At 37.8% G+C, this 18,792-nt stretch overlaps 1 protein-coding gene across 3 annotated transcripts in view; it reads right to left on the bottom strand.

The window, feature by feature from the left end:
- Positions 1–9,872, bottom strand: part of CRMP (Collapsin Response Mediator Protein) — an 82,222-nt gene extending 72,350 nt beyond the window's left edge. Inside the window, exons 1-2 of one of the 3 annotated variants that reach the window (XM_067786732.1) lie at positions 5,548–5,717; positions 5,122–5,418 (exon numbers count right to left, since the gene is read on the bottom strand). Coding sequence is in view for 2 of the 3 variants with exons in the window: in XM_067786725.1 (XP_067642826.1) it covers positions 9,381–9,478 (98 nt within the window). In the remaining variant the exon portion in view is untranslated. Of the gene's footprint in view, positions 1–5,121; positions 5,419–5,547; positions 5,718–9,380 lie in introns of those variants that run through there. The other 2 variants (XM_067786725.1, XM_067786717.1) reach the window with 2 other exon arrangements.
- Between the last annotated feature and the right edge of the window lie 8,920 nt (positions 9,873–18,792).

Below are 18,792 nucleotides of genomic sequence, written 5' to 3'. Positions count from 1 at the left end.
GAGTCCTCGTTTGGTGGACAGCAACACAAAAAGGAACTTACCTCAAAAAATTAGAGAGGGCGTATGAAGGCTATTAACGCTTCACTGTGTGTCATTCTGCACATTCAACCTGTAGACCCTGTGGCGAAGAACATAGCGTTAACAACTGCAACGAGGCTCAATGCCTCGGGCAGCTTGAGCGCACGCAATACATATTAGTGTAGCGTCATCAAATACTGAACGAATTTACTATCTAATTCCGTACCTGATTGTCGAAGGGGCTCTGAGAACTAGAATAGAGGTGCATAGTTGGCACAAGGGTGCCCAAGTTGCAGACGAGACGATACACATGTACATCGGTGGTTCCAAAATAATGGAAGGAGTAGAGTCTGCGGTATACTGTGCTGACCCGGTAATTAACACATCCTACAAGCTGTATTGTTTTTCAGGCGTAAGTAGCAGCCGTAACCAAAGCAACACTGTAACCGCGTCATCTCTTATTTTGACAGACAGCAATCTCGCATAGTACAACATTTAAAAGTGTGAGAGTACAAGCGATCTCTGAAAAGAATAGGGGTAGGGCGAAGCATACATCTATATTGGATCCCATGGCTTATGGTAATAGATATGAACAAGCGAATGAGCTATCTAAAAAGAAGCTTGTAGAAAGGCGTAAGCCCAAGCGCCAAGTGTCGACGGCCATATTCAGGTCTTACAACCTTAGACTAACCAAGTTACTCTTATCATTAAAAGGTGAGAAATGCAGGCTCATGACGGGTATTCTAACTGGGCACTGCCTTCTGGCGGTACATGCTTTCAAATTAGTTCTAGTTAGTAAAATCAGTGGTAGGAAATACGCGTTGGAGAAGGAAACGATCGAGCACTTTTCGTACTCGTGCTCTACGCTCGCCAGGCTAAGATGGTGCCAGTGTCGCTCGATCTGCCGTTTTCCATAAAAATACGTGCAATCTACTCATCATACATAAGATTGCGTTAAACGCATCCATATGAAAAACTGCTTATGTGACTGGGCTTTTAGTTATATTCAATTATTTTACTTAACCAATTAAGAAGAAGAATTCGTCATTTTCTTTGGCTAAGAGTGCTTTCACACTTTGTAAGCCAAATTATTTTCCCCACTTGTTGGTACTGGTATGACACAGTTAAAAACCACAGTTTAATATGATAGGACACAAAATATGCTAGCAAATATTTTTCTTGATTTTTTTTCAATTTTTATACTCAGCTGAGCAGAGCCCACAGAGTATATTAATTTTGCTCGCCCAACGGTACCCCGTAACGGCATAAACTAATCGAGATAGATATAGACTTCTATATATCAAAATGATCTGGGCGAAAAAAGAAATTCATTTAGCCATGTCCGTCCGTCCGTCCGTCTGTCCGTTAACACGATAACTTCAGTAACTTTTGAGGTATCTAAATGAATGTAAGTATGTAAGTTCCTGGGCACTCCTCCCAGATCGCTATTTAGAATGAACGAAATCGGACTCTAACCACGCTCACTTCTTCGATACCGACAATTTCGAAGAAACCGATAAAATGCGATAATTCATTACAAAACACGGATAAAACGATGAAACCTGGTATGTGTTGACCTTATGACGCAGAATAGAAACTTAGTAAAATTTTAGACAGTAGGCGTGGCACCGCCCACTTATAAAAGAAGGTAATTTAGAAGTTTTGCAAGCTGTAATTTGGCAGTCGTTGAAGATATCATGCTGAAATTTGACAAGAACGTTACTCCTATTACTATATATGTTCTAAATAAAAATTAGCAAAATCGGAGGACGAACACGCCTACTTAAAAAAAAAATGTTTAAGTGAAATTTTTACAAAAAATTTAATATTGTTACGAATATTAGCAAAACTAAGGGGTGCTGCTATCTCTAAGCCGATGCTAAGCAGTGACGCGAATTCACATCAATAATTCAATCATTATGTATCTGCATAAACGAATAAACAATTGCGTCTACACATATGTACCATGTACGTATACGAGCAGCGGAGGGTCAATGCACTAACACATGCATATATCTGAGATTCTCCTATAAGTATGCAATGAGAAAAACTATAAAATTGTGCAATTGTAGTTACAGCTGAGAAGTTTGAGAGCTGCTGGACTAGTAGATTCTGGAAGCGCCTAGAAGATGCGAAGGTTGAAATCAAAGAGTATAAAAGGCGACAATTGTAGAGGCGCTGGAGTTCAGTTTGATTTGAGTTGTCAAGCAGTTTCGATTAAGACGATATCTAGCGAGCAATAGCAGGATTATTTTGAAAGTCAGTTTCATTTAAGTTATCAGTTTGGTTATTAAGCCAGCGAATTGCAAAGTATAAGTGTTATTGTGAAGTAATTTAATAAAGGCCATTTTTCCATTATTCAATATTGGAGTTATTTATTCAACAGTTTAGTGATACGAACTTAGCAAAAAGGCAAATAAGAGGATTTGCAAGGAAATTCGTCACAATATCTTTACAGTATATAAGTAAATTATGTCACCATTCAACCCCAATAATGATATGGTGCAACAAAATACAAAAATAAAAGAAAATTTTAAAATGGGCGTGGCTCCGCCCTTTTTCATTTATTTGTCTAGAATACTTTTAATGGCATAAGTCGAACAAAAATTTACCAATCCTTGTGAAATTTGGTAGGGGCATAGCTTCTATGACGATAACTGTTTTCGGTTGAAGCCACGCCCAGCTTTTATACACAATCGATCGTCTGTCCTACTTATCTCAACTCACTTTATCTTGGTATTAAAAATGAGCGAAATCCGACTATGACCACGCCCACTTTTTCGAAAAAATGTCATAATTTTTTCCAAATACAATACGAAAAAAGGGATAAAACATTGTGATTGTATTGTTTTTTTTGGACGCAAAATACAACTTTAGCCAAACTTTGTAAAATGGGTGTGACACCTACCATATTAAGTAGAAGAAAATGAAAAAGTTCTGCAGGGCGAAATCAAAAGCCCTTGGAATCATGGCAGGAATATTGTTCGTGATATTACATATATAAATAAATTAAAATGTTCTGGGTCACCCTGGTCCACATTTTGGTCGATATCTCGAAAACGCCTTCACATATACAACTAAGGGCCACTTCCTTTTGATTTGGAATTAAGAACCAGTTATAAACAATCTACGAAACCCTACGAAACCAAAGCAGCTAAGCTCTCAGCTGAGTATGTAATGTTTGGTTACACCCGAACTTAGCCTTCCTTACTTGTTTGTTTCATCTTCAATTAATGAGTCAATTCAATTGATTTTATTTCCACGTTTTTTTCGAAATTATTTCACTCTCATTATCAGCTGTGTTTAGGCGTGTTTTTTCCACTGAAGTTTATTAAATCGATATAAAGGTCTACGAGACAACAAAAACTAGCAACAACTATAGCAACACGCACCCGATATTAACACTCGCTAACGCATAACGCAACACACAACGAAAGGGTGGCACATTCGAGATACATACAAGGTGAGGTGCTCTTTGGACGTTTTAAGGAAAATTCGTTTAGACAACTTGCACATTAAATACTCGCCCTTACCATATTTGGGGGCAAAATATTTGAAAAATGTGCTCCAATATGAGATATTGAACTATGATTGATATAAGTTTTAGTATTTGTGGTCGTCCAAAGCCGACAGTCAGCCAACCGCCGTAGAAAGCAGGGCCATTGACAATTTCACATCCGTTTATTGAACTGCAGTTTTCGCACCAAAAGGAGTACCAAATAACGGTATAACAAGAAATAAAAAAGGCGTGTCGACTTAACATTAAAAATCCCATGAAACGTCGTGGAAAAACAAATATGAAATGTTACTTAATAACGCTATAAAAAAACAAGTAAAGGTGTCTAAGTTAGGGTGTAACCGAACCTTTTAAACTTGTTTTATATAAAAGTTGCCGTGGTCTTTAACCAATCCCGGCCATTTTTACTATAAATATTTTTTGCTATAAGGAAAATATGTGTACACAATTTCATTACGATATATTAATTTTTCTTCGAGTTATGGCTCCCGAAACATAGAAAATTGCTTAGTCAGAAAAGGGGCGGTGCCACACCTATTTTCAAAAATTTTAGTTTCCAATTTAATCTTATAATTCAATTTAGAAAGTAAAATTCTATTGATACAAAGCTCTTTTTCGCTAAGATATAGCTTAATATTTTCGTCTACGAACCTTTTAAAAATCTTTTATATAAAAGTGGGCGTGGTCTCGTCTATTTTTCTAGAAATATTTCCTGCTACAGGGAAAACCGGTGTACCCAATTTTTTTACGAGTTATGGCTCCCAAAAGATAGAAAATTGCTTAGTCATAAAAGGGGCGGTGCCACGCCCTTTTTTTTTATTTGAAGTTTTTCCTATTTATTGTTATAAAACCACTTGGGAAATGAAATACCATTGATATAAAGCTCTTTTTTGCAAAGATATAGCTTATTTTATTTGTCCACGATCCTTTTAAAAATCTTGTATATAAAAGTGGGCGTGGTCCTTAACCGATTTCCTTAATTTTTCTTCAAAGCTTTTCTTATAGTAAAGGCAACCTCTCTGCCGAATTTTGTTACGATAGGTTAACGATTTTTGATTTATGATTAATAATATTTGTAAAATAAATTTTAAAAAATGTTTATCAAGAGTCTCAATATCAGTCCACACGTCAAATTTCAACATTCTAGGTGTATTATTTACTAAATAATCAGGTTTTTTGTGTTTTCAAAAATGTTATACATATAAAAAGTGGACGTGGTTATCATTCGATTTCACTCATTTTCAATACCAATATATTCTGGATCCAGATAAGCTCGTGTACCAAATTTGATGAAGATATCTCAATATTTACTCAAGTTATCGTGTTAACGGACAGACGGACGGACTGACGGACGGACATGGCTCAATCAAATTGTTTTACGATACTGTTAATTTTGATATATCTATCTCGACTCCTTTATACCTGTACAACCAACCGGTATCCAATCAAAGTTAATATACTCTGTGTGCAAAGCACGCTGAGTATAAAAACGCTCCATAACCCAAAAAATTTTTGCTCATTTACAAATCACTCAACGCATACCTAATGAGTCCAAAGTCATTCAGTTAATTGAAAATGCGACTCACCTCTTTTTCCCCTTAAACGGTGTAGAATTGGTTGTTGCACACTAATTTTTCGCAAAACACTTAGGATTTTGATGCAATCGAATTTTTGTACTTTTTTGATAATTTCTTATCCAATTTTCACTCAAATTTTGTAGTTTTTTTTTTTATATTGCGAATTTGCTTTTTTGAATCAAATTTTCGCTTGTTTTACTTAATCTTAATCCAATACACTTTTGCTTGTGATATTTTGACCAAAAAGATTTTCCAATAAAAATTTACTTCAGAAAGTTCGCATAGGTAGATACTCTTTACCTCGCGCTATACTTAAATATGTGTACAAATATGTATTAATGTAGGTACACACACACTTTTTTTCTCGTTTTTTTGTCAAAACCTAGAATAATTTTTCTGAAGCACAACAAAGTTCACCAAACTTCCTAGACGCACTTTGGCTCAGACGTTACCAAGATTTTATATTTGTTTGCGAGTTACAACGACCATCAAAAAAAGTTTATTTTTTTGTATTTAGAACGCTTAAAACAATTATTATCTAATATTTAGTCGGCAAATACGCAACACTATTAAAGACTTCCAAACACGCTCCCAGTTTTCACTCAACTGATTTTTTCGATCTCTCGCCCATTGTTACGTAGTTGTTTGCTGATTGCTCTGCTTTCTGTCAATGCTCTATGTCTCATTTTCATGCTCACCAGGTGGTGGTTTTGAATATGCTGTGAAGGTCAGCTATTTTAATGTCCCGAAATTGCGGTATTATCAGTTCCCCTAAATTGTCAATAGGTTTGATCAATTTTGTTTAAATTTTTTCAGAGCATTAGTGCAACGAACCCGGCATCGGGCGGAGCTGGGGACTGTTGCTGTAAATCACCTATGGTATGTACAACACAATAATATGCAAAAAGCGGAATCAAGCGAAGGTTGGGAAGGTGAATATGACTGCACGACAATGACAACAGGTATTGGCCATTCCATTGATAAGCTATGCTGTAAAACTAATAGTATTTCTCAAACTGGGCAATATCAAGTGCCAAGTCCTCAGCGACTAAATTCACGACGTGACGACACAAGTGGAGGCAATATTGGACAACCACGACGATGGTATTACGCTACCGACTGTGCGACAAAAAAATACTGGACCTTACACTTGATATTGAGTTTCATTGTGGCGAGCATCTAAGGCATAGACAAAATAAGTACTTATAAAAAACAATTGGCAGGCGATTTGATGCTAAGAGTCTTCGATGTGCTGCCGAGCTTAAAATAAACACACTGGCGGAAACTGTAGGCCTGCGGAATCACCGCCCTCAGAACTCCCACGAGATGTTTTCTTATGTCACCATAACATCATCTATACAGTGAGGCGAGAATGCTCCCCACAAGGGAGAAAAGATAAATGCTAAAGAACAGAGGCGAAAAGCTAAAGAACAGAGACGAAAAGAGAATTGCCAACGACGGACAGCAATAGAAATTGTCAAACTGGCGGTATGTAATTCACCATATTACCTCTTGAAGATTAGCAAAAAACGCGATGTTTTAGTTAAAAGTTCACAAAAAAGTAATTGAAAACGTAAAGAAAATAGTTAAATTGTGATTATTGAATCCAAATAAAGGTTTCCTAGCGTTGGGTATGACAAAATTCATGCCACATTTCCCCAATGGTGAATTACCTACCCGCGATTTGATGGGTTACTGTTTCCCATTATTCGTTCTGTTGGTGGTTGTCTATAGTTATACGTTCCCTGCTAAACAAAAGTTTCTATTGAATACTCAGAAACCTGGGCGTCCTAACAGACCTCTGATTGAAGATGCACCGCCTCCCTGGGACATAAGTAAGTAGTAATCTACGTTAGTACTACGAAGAGACCCGGCGCACAAGAATTGTGCTGTTTGAACCAAGACATCGCATTTGCGGAAAACAGACTTTCCAGGGAGAAGCGCGTGACTCTGGTACAACTCCGATCTGGATATTGTACTAGGTTAAACTCACTTATCCAGAATCATTCCCGACATACGCCTAACCTATTTTCTATCGTAATGTGGAGCCAACGCCTCGAACACTCTTATCTGTTTGGTCGAACCCTTGTCCAGCAATGACAATCTTTGCGTGGTCGCACCTATTGGATGGACTAAAGCCCTGAAGAAAATGTCAATTTGAGAAGGAAGACTTTCCGCGCCTCGAATTTCTGGTGTTTTCATTGTTGTTGCTTTCTGGTCGCACGGTTTTCCGACGGACTGCCGAAGGTAAAAAGAGCGCATGCTGCTGATGTTCAAAGAGAAAGCAATTGAATTATCGAACTCTTTTAGAAAGTATATGGCTAGACTAATGTGTACTTACCCGTCTCATGGACGGCATTCGCAATGGACAGAAAGTATCTGAGTAGAAGCCCCAACCTTACCTAACCTAACCGGTCTCTGGGCTAGAATTATAGTCTGCAGCATCAGGTTGAAGAAATCACGCAATAGAGAGTGACTTTATGTGAAGACTTGTTTGGTTTCGAATCTTAAGAAGAAGTAACATGTAAACGCAGCTTTTGATGTTAGTCAAGCATTTCCAGCGTAGCGTCAAGGAACTTAAATCTGGCAAATTATCTAACAACGGTATGGCATTCTCGCTGCTTTCGCGAGTTTTCGGAGTAGCTGGAAGCCGGTAACTTCCTTCTTCAGCAACGGTTTGGAGTGCTTTAGAAAAACACTCGCACTGCTCTAACATGCCTTTTGTAAAGACATTGGCTTTAAAGAGCACTTGTGCCGAGTTCCGGAAAAGTTGGCAGTCTTTTCCATATCTATTCCCTATCGCCCATTGTATTGATGCGGGTCGAACGTTTTAATTTGTTTTACCACGAGGAAGGAAGACAGCTAGTGGCAACTTCGTGCCCGTTACCTTGCTTCGTAGCACTCAACTTTTGCAATCGGAAAAAATCTGCACGTCGATTACTAGATATTGTTCCTGCAAAAATACTTCACAGTTCTGAAAACTTAAAGCATTTCTAGTTAAATTAGATGATTCCCGTTTAATCGTAAGATCTTGGAGGCTGTACCTTCAAATGTTTTTATCTATCCTTTTAATCACCTCTTCTCATATAAGCTTGATGTAGCCAGGCTTAGGCGTCTTCCATTAAGAGTCTAGATATTCCAAGAGCAAGGGCTCAATTCATTACCCTTAAATGTTTATCATGGTCACCAACACAAAAGGGGTATATCATACGAGTTTTAACTTTTTCACTTTTCGGGTTTCACATCATTAGTAAATTTAAAACTTGTATGCCAACTGCTGTAAATAGAGCTTTTCGTAGCAAAAGCAATTGTGTTTGATATTATAAAATTTATAATATCGGAAAGAGTGAATAAGTAAGTATTAAGAGAGTATGAATCAGGGATGATAAATGGATTTTTTTCATTTTGTACCAAACGCTAAAAAAATGTACCAAACGCTAAAAAAATGTACCAAATCATCCAAAAATGTACCAAAAGTCTTCGGATGTGAATTTGAACCAAACTAGAGCTATTTTCTGCTTCTCTATCCAAAAACTGTTTTTAAAGGTAGTATAACAGGGAAATATGATTTATGAAGAAATACTTTTCCAGTAAAAATAATAAAAGAAGTGTATCAATTGAAGCGTACAATTATGTACATATATAAAAACATTTCTTTATTGAGTAAGGAACATAAAATTAATATTTAAAAAAAATAGCAGCTACATTCAATGCAAAAACATTTTAGGTACAAAAGATTTAGATTCAGAATTAATTTTCCCTATTTTATCAAATGCAGATTTCGGCAACAAGTCCATAAAGGCACAATACTATTTGTTTCGCCGCTTAAAATATTTTCTGGTGAAAGCTTTGCAGCCCACAACAAAGTTCTATCATTCAAATTTACTTTCTTCAATAAAATACTACAAATTTGTATATAAAATTATTTCGCACAGCTCTTAAATATGTGTACGGGTGGGTTTCCTATGCAAATATTGCGGCCTGTCAAACATTTTCTGGCAATCTAACTACTAATGCGCCGACTCCGCAAAACGAAGCATATGGAGTTCTTTAAGCAAATTCAAAAAGCGAAAATTTACATTTACAAGGAAAATATATTCGAATAGACTTTTTATAAAACTTGAACTAGTGTTATTTATTAAAAAGCGTACACAATCAGTAATGGGTAAGTTAAATGTCAAAAAAAATATGGCTAGCTGTTTAAATGGAGGTCTAGACACTTCCTTCAGACAGTGCATATGGAAAAATTGCTTTCACATTGTACCTACATACATCCGCTATTCTCATTGCCGGCAGGTGCCAAAGTTGAAGAAAACAGTAGTCTTTTAGTGCCGGCGGTTTTTTCCTGCTTGCTGAGCTTGATCATATATTTTATGATGCGATTCTATGCACAGTGGATTGTAACATCACAAATGCATTTCACATTGATTGCCCTCATTGGTATATTGCTGCTTGTGCTTGCACTCGCTACCGTTTCCCGGTTGGTGATTTTTGTTTTTGGCAATGAATTTCATGCTAAATTCATACTCGATATAATGGCATGTGTGGCATTGGCAGCGGCTGCATTTGGTTTTGTGCATCGTATTTGCATTATAACTTCGTAAGTTGAGGAACACAGAATAGAGTTAAGTAAAATCTTGAGTAATAAATTAAACTCTTTTTGTATTTAAGGATACTTTTTGGTATTGTGGCAGTGTATGTATTGAATCGAATCTTCAATATGTTTATTGATAAAGCATCGGCACCGGAAAAAACATCTTACAAGAAGAAAAAGATAAAACGTCACTTCATAAAAACTGTTGTATTGCAATTGCCAGCTGATTTCTAATTACTTTATTATTATTTTAGAACTAAAATACTTTCAATTAGAAAATATAAAGAATACTAATTTCACACAGAGTTAATGAAATAATTAGTAAATTTTTCTAGATTGAAACATTTTCTGACAATCTAACTACTAATGCGCCGACTCCGCAAAATGAAGCATATGGAGTCCTTTAAGCAAATTCAAAAAGCGAAAATTTACATTTACAAGGAAAATATATTCGAATAGACTTTTTATAAAACTTGAACTAGTGTTATTTATTAAAAAGCGTACACAATCAGGAATGGGTAAGTTAAATGTCAAAAAAAATATGGCTAGCTGTTTAAATGGAGGTCTAGACACTTCCTTCAGACAGTGCATATGGAAAAATTGCTTTCACATTGCACCTACATACATCTGCTATTCTCATTGCCGGCAGGTGCCAAAGTTGAAGAAAACAGTAGTCTTTTAGTGCCGGCGGTTTTTTCCTGCTTGCTGAGCTTGATCATATATGTATTTTATAATGCGATTCTATGCACAGTGGATTGTAACATCACAAATGCATTTCACATTGATTGCCCTCATTGGTATATTGCTGCTTGTGCTTGCACTCGCTACCGTTTCCCGGTTGGTGATTTTTGTTTTTGGCACTGAATTTCATGCTAAATTCATACTCGATATAATGGCATGTGTGGCAATGGCAGCGGCTGCATTTGGTTTTGTGCATCGTAGGTAGGTAGGTTGAACTGGCCGGTCCATGAGGACCTCACATAGACTGATTGAGTCCGTAGTGTTACCAGAAGTTTGTTTTAACGACCAAACTGAAAAACCCTATCAAAAACCAGGACCTATGTTATAAAATAACTCCGTCCTCTTGGCAAATACTAGAAGCTTCCTAGGACTTAAGCCACTTGCTGCTTCTAGATCTGACAGCTGTATCACTCCTAATAGCTGGAGTCTTAGCCTGGAAAGTGCAGGGCACGAGCACAGAACGTGCTCGATCGTTTCCTCCTCCAACCCGCACTTCCTACACCTGCTATCACTGACCAAGCCTAACTTAAAGGCATGTGACGCCAGAAGGCAGTGTCCAGTCAGAATACCCGTCATGAGTCTGCAGTCCTCTCTTTTTAATGATAGAAGCAACTGTGTTAGTCTAAGGTTGTAAAACCTACACATAATCTTCGACACTTTACAGCCCCGCGCTTGTACCCACGCCTTTTCTGCTTGGTGGATCATGTGCACCTCTCGCCTTCGCTTAATCTCGCCCAATCTAATTGGGACGTCTACGGAGCAAGCTTCAAGGGATGCGCCCCTTTTAGCTAATTCGTCCGCTTTTTCATTCCCATCTATTCCCATATGCCCTGGGACCCAATATAGATGTATGCTTCTCCCTGTCCCGATTCTCTCCAGAGACTGCTTACACTCTAACACGCATTTAGATGCTGTGCTATGCGAGATTATTGCCTTAATTGCTGCTTGACTGTCAATATAAAAGTTAACACGGTTGCAGCTTAAGCTATTCTCTTCCAGGGTTTCTACTGCTTTGGTTACGGCTAATATTTCCGCTTGGAAAACGCTACAGTAATCCGGCAGCCTGTAGGATCTGCTTAATTCCGGATCAGCGCAGTATACCGCAGACCCTACTCCTTCCACTATTTTGGAACCATCGGTGTACACATGTATCGCCTCGTCCGCCATTTGCGCACCCTTGCGCCAACCGTCCACCTCTATTGTGGCCTTAAGATCTCCCTCAAAGTGCAGGTAGGGAATCATGTAGTCTGTTCGTCTTGTGACTGAGGACGCTATACTACATTGTAAATTTTACCATGTAGCGCAACTAACAGCTGATCGGTGAAAATTCGCACATTCACACGCACAGTTCTCGACTCAGTTTCAAAAAAAAACTTTAGATTATTTAATTCAAATTTTAAAGTGAGATAATCCTTACAAATTTATGTATACAGAATATATATGGCGTTTTTTTTGTTATTAAAACAATAGTTTTATTTATATTAAAGCTTTTATGATTTTTTTTTTTTAACTTTGAAAAAACTCCGAACACCATTCCTTCATTATATGACATTCGACTGCCTAGTCCACTGCCTTCCACTCTATTCGCAACATAACTTCTTCTTAAGCTGCCAAACTATATAGTAAACAATGCTATACTACTATGGCCATATGGTCGGCGCTCAAGCTGCCCCGAAGCACCGAGCCTGGTTGCGGTCGTTAATGCTTTGTTCTTTGCTACCAGGTCTACAGGTGGAATGTGCAGAATGGCATACAGTGCAGCCGTCGGGGTTGTTTTCAGGGCTCCCGTAATGCAAAGCATCGATAGTCTGCATACCCCCTCTAATTTTTTGAGGTATGTTGTTTTTTGTATGGCTTTCCACCAAACAAGAACTCCATAGTATAGAATAGGGCTTACAATCGCTGTAAAAACCCAATGAGAAAGAGAGGGCGATAGGCCCCACGTACACCCCAGCATTCTTTTACATGCATAGAGTGCCGTTGAGGCCTTCTTGACCCTCTCCTCCACGTTGAACTTCCATGACAGCTTACTGTCTAGGATGATTCCTAGATATTTTGTGCAAGGTTTCTCTTGTAAGGTCACCGCTCCTAACTTAGGCCTGGTCCAATTTGAAACCTTGTACCTCTTTGTAAACAAGACCATATCCGTCTTCTCCGCATTGACTTTCAGCCCGACATTAGATGCCCAGGTATGAATATCCCGAAGCGCCCGATCCATCAAAGAACTAATCGTTGGAAGGCATTTTCCACTTATGACAATTGCAACGTCATCTGCGTAAGCCGTAAGTTTTACGGGTCCCTCATCGAATTGCCTGAGCAGTTGGTTGATGACCAGTGTCCACAGCAGAGGTGATAGCACCCCTCCCTGCGGCGTGCCCCTGTCCACTGATTTCGTGGCCTCGTACAATCCCCATTGTGATGTAATCTTTCTGCAATTTAACATGCAGCCGATCCATCTGATTAAGGCAGGATGTACTTTAATGTAATTAAGACCATCCATAATTGCCCATTTTGCAACATTATTGAAAGCCCCGGCAATGTCCAAGAAGACTCCTAGAGCATACTCCTTATATTCCAGGGATTTCTCTATGCTTATTACCACCCTATGCAATGCGGTGTCTACCGACTTGCCTTTGGTGTACGCATGCTGTGTTGTGGAGAGCAGCTTTCCATCCACGTTGGACTTTATGTACACATCTATCAGCCTCTCAAAGGTTTTGAGCAGAAATGATGTTAAGCTAATGGGTCTATAGCCTTTGGGATACACGTGACCGATCTTCCTAGCCTTTGGTAGAAAAGCTACACGGGCAGTTCTCCAAGAGTGCGGAACATGATTCAGTCTTATGCACCCATCGAATATTATTTTAAGCCATTCCACGACCGATCTGCTTGAGAATTGTAGCATGGCCGGGAATATACCATCTGGGCCCGGCGATTTAAACTTAGAAAACGTCTTCACTGCCCACTCGATCTTGGTATCGGTCACCAAGCCCGGCACCACTAGCTCCGTGATCGAAGTGTGAGTGATGTCTGCTGGTTCTTCTAAACCGTCTCCCGATGGGAAATGTGTATCGAGAAGCACCTCAAGGGATTCCTCACTATCACGTGACCATTCCCCGTTCTCTTTCTTTATTAGTCCCTGGACTATGTTTCCCTTTGCTAGGACTTTTTTCAACCGTGCTGTTTCACTGGAGCACTCTATGTCCGTACAGAAACTTTTCCATGAGTTTCTCTTCGCCCTGGTAATTTCACGCTTGTAGATCCTCAGTAGATCCCTGTACTCGTCCCGACACGCTTCGCTTTCCGCGGTCTTTGCGAGTTTAAACATTTCTTTTACCTGTCTTCTTAGAAGACTCAGCTCATTGCTCCACCATGGCGGCTTTGCTTTTCCTCTGAATCTTCTTAGAGGGCAAGCTTTGTTATACGCAGTCATAAGCGTCCTTGTTAGGAATTCATTCGACTCCTCCAGTTCCTCTACATTAGCAACCTCTTTGGGTTGTCCCAGTTTCGTTTCTACATGTTTCTGGAATTTAGTCCAATTCGTTGCCCTAGGGTTTCTAAAGGTTCCTCCCTTCTCTACCCTCTTTAGTGGGATGCTGAAGCTTATATACGCATGGTCGGAGAAGGATGGTCTATCGAGAACCATCCAATCATACCTTGATATATCACGCTCGGAGCCCAATGTAATATCCAGAACATTGCTGGATGTTGGACCAATGTATGTAGGAACATTTCCCCTGTTGGCTATCTGCAAATTGGTTTGCAGGATGTAACAAAATAGAGATTCGCCTCTCTCGTTCGTATCTGCTCCTCCCCACGCATTGTGGTGCGCATTTGCATCTGCGCCTATGACCAACCGCCCTTTGCGCCCTTCCTCCTGTACTAGCCTTTTGCACTCCATCGGTGGAACCTCCGCAGCATGGGCCATGTAGCAGGACGCCAGGATAAATGCCGAATGTGCATCGTATTTGCATTATAACTTCGCAAGTTGAGGAACACAGAATAGAGTTAAGTAAAATCTTGAGTAATAAATTAAACTATTTTTGTATTTAAGGATACTTTTTGGTATTGTGGCAGTGTATGTATTGAATCGAATCTTCAATATGTTTATTGATAAAGCATCGGCACCGGAAAAAACATCTTACAAGAAGAAAAAGATAAAACGTCACTTCATAAAAACTGTTGTATTGCAATTGCCAGCTGATTTCTAATTACTTTATTATTATTTTAGAACTAAAATACTTTCAATTAGAAAATAAAAAGAACCAGAATGGAAGTAGGATTAATGAAGACAAACAAAAAACCGCTGTGGTGGCTGAATGGTTATAGCAGCGGCGCCTAAACGTTGCCGATGAAGGAATTTAGCAGTTCCCGAAATGGATCTATACAACGATCTTTGCCAGTTGTCTACAATTTTTTCTTTCTTCTATTCTAATTTAAAAATTTTTTCAATTAAGAAAAAATTTATCATAACAATAATAATGATAACAAATTATTGTTAGGCCTTGAGCTCGATTCGAACCCGCGATCTTAAAATCAGTAGGCCGATATAACAACAAAAATTGTTAATACATCCCAGAGCACGGGAAAAAAGTGTCAATAAAATATGACACTATGGCAGCATTGCCAACAAACAAGTCCAATTTTCACAGCTATTCTGCAACAGATGTCGCAGTGTTGTGAATATTAATTGGCACGAACCAGAATGGAAGTAGGATTAATGAAGGAAACGCAAATTGGTAATTGGCAAAAGGATACTTGAGCCGTGTAATTGGCGTATTTCAGAAAGATATCGATCTTTTCTGAAAGATACATCGTTACTCTTAAGTTGTTTTAACAAATGCATTTTATTAAAGAGCTCGTATCTCTTCTTCTTGTGCGGTCGTAATTGAACTCATCTGTCTGGCGATGAAACAAACATTGTGGATTAGTATGGTACAGAATGGAAACGTAACCAAGCGCTTTATGCAAATCCAGCATCATACTGCCAAACAGCCACATGAACACGTTGAGTGAGTGTAGCGTAATAAATGTTTTGCGTTAATCGTTGGAGGGATCAGAAACACTCAACGGGGCATTCAGGAAGTGATCACTCAAGGGTTGATCAACAGTTGTGTTTGCGCTAGAAACGCCCATCGAATACGTACTCATATGTGAACGCGCTTCTTCATTTGTTTTAAATCTATTAAATACTTTAATATACTAAATTTTTATTTAAAAAAAAAACTATAAAATATTGCCACAAATTGTATAAATAATAAAGATAAATTATAATTAATTCTAACAAACACCTATCCATATTCATAAATCCTTTTAAAGTCCGGTTTTCAGTAGTTGGTTAAGCTAAGCTTAAACTAAATTTGCTTAAACTCTAGTTAAATTTAAACTCCACTTAAACTACTGAGCAGTTTCTCAGTCACAGTTTAAGGCCTTTGGGGTAGGCTTTTTTGTACGGCAACATTGCTTTTTTATAATCTAGATAATTTGTAGATAAGGCAACAGCTGGATTTTGTTTACCCAACAAACATGGAAAAAAAGTTCTCCAGCGAAATATATATCTAGTTTCGAAACTGATATCCAACATCATTATTTAATTGTTATTAAAACAGATAGTTCCCGAGTTGATATTCAATTTCATTCTCCAATCACTATCGCCCTTTGAGAAATTTTGTAAAATTAAAAGTTTTCGAGTAGATTTCCAACGTCATTAATATTTTCCAATTATTATCCTAATTTCAGGAGATTTTGGGAAATGTACAGTTCTCAAATGAATATTCAACACATTTCTACAGATATTCTACATTGCATATCGAGTTGACGTGGAGTTGAAAAAAATCTCCAAGGTGGTGCCATCAAAACCAACAGCTGTTTATTGTGAGAAATAAACACCTGGTTGATATCAGTATTGAAGCGTAATTAATTAAAACAAATTATATAGGTTGTCCCCGTGGTATGATGGTAGAGTGATCCGTCTACCACACCGAAGATCCTGGGTTCACGACCCAGGCAAAGCAACATCAAAGTTCAAGAAACAAGGTTTTTCAATTAGTAAAAATTTTTTCTAAGCGGGGTCGCCCCTCGGCAGTGTTTGGCAAGCACGCCGAGTGTATTTCTGCCATCGAAAGTTGTCAGTGAAAACTCATCTGCCTTGCAGATGTTGTTCGGAATTGGAATAAAGCAAGTAGGCCCCGTCCCGCCAGTTTGTAGGAAAAATTAAAAGGAGCTCGATGCAAAATGGAAGAGAAGCTCGGCGTATATTATCTTCGGAGGTTTTCGCGGCTCATATTTATCTATTTTTTAAATTATATATAATTTCATTTTAGTTTCGTGAAAACACTGTAGTATGGAATCTTACATTTGAGTCCAGTTAGAGAACCACAAGTTGGGAATAAAATTTTTTCAACTTAAGTAATAGCATTTTTTGCTTTATAAAAAATGCCCCTTTTTGCTGAGTCAGCTATCATTCTCGAGTTGAGCCACTGTTTTGAAACAACTCTTGATATTTTAGAAGTATGCCTAGTTATCAACATGAGCTCTAATGGTACTCAATCCCAAATGCTTGTTGGGTATATTCGACGCTATTTTGAACGAACGCAAATCACCTATAGGTTAACTAGAGTTTAACTCTGCCAGATCAGCCGCTTAATCTCAGCTAAAACTTCAGTTAAAATAGACTAAAAACTGCAGAATAAGTTTAAACCAAGGCGAATTCCCAACAGCTGATTACTTCTTCTTGATAATTTTCCATACAAAGCCTTGTACAACAATATGTCAGTTAATCGAAATCAATGAAAATTTTCTTTTGACTTGACATTCTTCTGCACGGCGAATTGTTTGAATTCGCTTTGCCACCACCTGGTATGGATTCACCTTGGTTTAAGCGTAGTTTAACTAAGGCCGGTTGTTTAGTACAAGTTCAACGTAGTTTGTCAAACCACGCTTAAACTTATTCTGCAGTTTTTCAGTCTATTTTAACTGAACACGCATTTGGCTTAAGTAACAATACATCTCATGATAACAAGGCAAAAGTTGTTTCGAAACAGGACTCAACTTGAGAATCATAACGTTCTGAGCAAAAAAGGAAATTTTTTATAAAGCAAAAAATGCTATAACTTATGTATGTATGTATGTTTATATTTATTTGAAAATTTGTTCCTAGCGCAACAGTTTTGACAAATTATTTAACAGTGCTAGTCATGAAGTTAAAAAAAATATAGTGCCTAATTTGTACTTATGTGTTGGTCTCTCACTGAACTCCAATGTAAGATTACAATGCTACAGTATTTTCAAGAAAATAAAATATGTATAACTTATTTTTAATTAATAGTGCTTCTTTGCTGCTATCAGCCAGGTGTTTATTTCTCACAATGAACAGCTGTTGGCTTTGGTGGTACCACCTCGGGGGAGATTTTTTTTCAACCCACCTCAACTCGATATCCAAAGTAGGATATAAACTGGAGAAATGTTTCGGATATTCATTTGAAAGCTGTGCATTTCACAAAATCCTTCAAAGATCAGAAAATAATTTGAGAATGACTTTGGAGGTCACAGCGAGAAATATACATTTTACAAAATTTCTCAAAGATTGGATAGTGGTTGGAGAATAAAGTTGGATAACAACTTGATAACTATCTGGTTTAAGAATAATTACAGCATGATGTTGGATATCAGCTCTGGAACTAGATATATATTTCTCTAAGGCTGGAGAAATTTGTTTTCCATGTTTGTTGGGTAAACAAAATCCAACTGTTGCTGTATCTACAAAATATCTAGAAAAAAAAAAAAAAAACAGTGTTGCCGTACAAAAAGCCTACCCCCAAACGCGGCCTTAAACTGTGACTGAAAAACTGCTCAGTAGTTTAACTGGAGTTTAAATTGGATTAGAGTTTAAGCAAACTTAGTTTAAGCTTAGCTAAGCCAACTACTGAAAACTGGGTTTAAGAGAGCTAACAGAAAATCTGTGAAATGTTAACACGATTTCTCTATTAAAATTAATCGATATATAATCTACTTCGCTAATTGATTTTGACGTGTTTTTATTTTATTTTTCACCATTGTGAATTCATGCAGTGAAAAATCTTTCTATTCCTCCATTGCCATACCTAAAGCCCCCATTACTGATACTTAGCATAGACTTGACTTGACTTGGCGTAAACTTGGCAACTTAGCCATGATTATACTCCACTTGGCGCATACAATCTGGCATCATAATCAGCGTTGAAATTAATTTTTAAATAAATGTTAATTTGTATGACAAAATGTCAAAATGAAATGGAAACAAACAAATGGCATCTCAAAATGTAAACGTCACTTAGAACTTACATAGAAAATCAAAATTCAACAGA

This window comes from Eurosta solidaginis, chromosome 1 (genome assembly GCF_040869045.1).
Source record: "Eurosta solidaginis isolate ZX-2024a chromosome 1, ASM4086904v1, whole genome shotgun sequence".
In the NCBI taxonomy this organism is placed as follows: Eukaryota; Metazoa; Arthropoda; class Insecta; order Diptera; family Tephritidae; genus Eurosta; species Eurosta solidaginis.
This window is presented reverse-complemented; position numbering and strand designations above follow the sequence as displayed.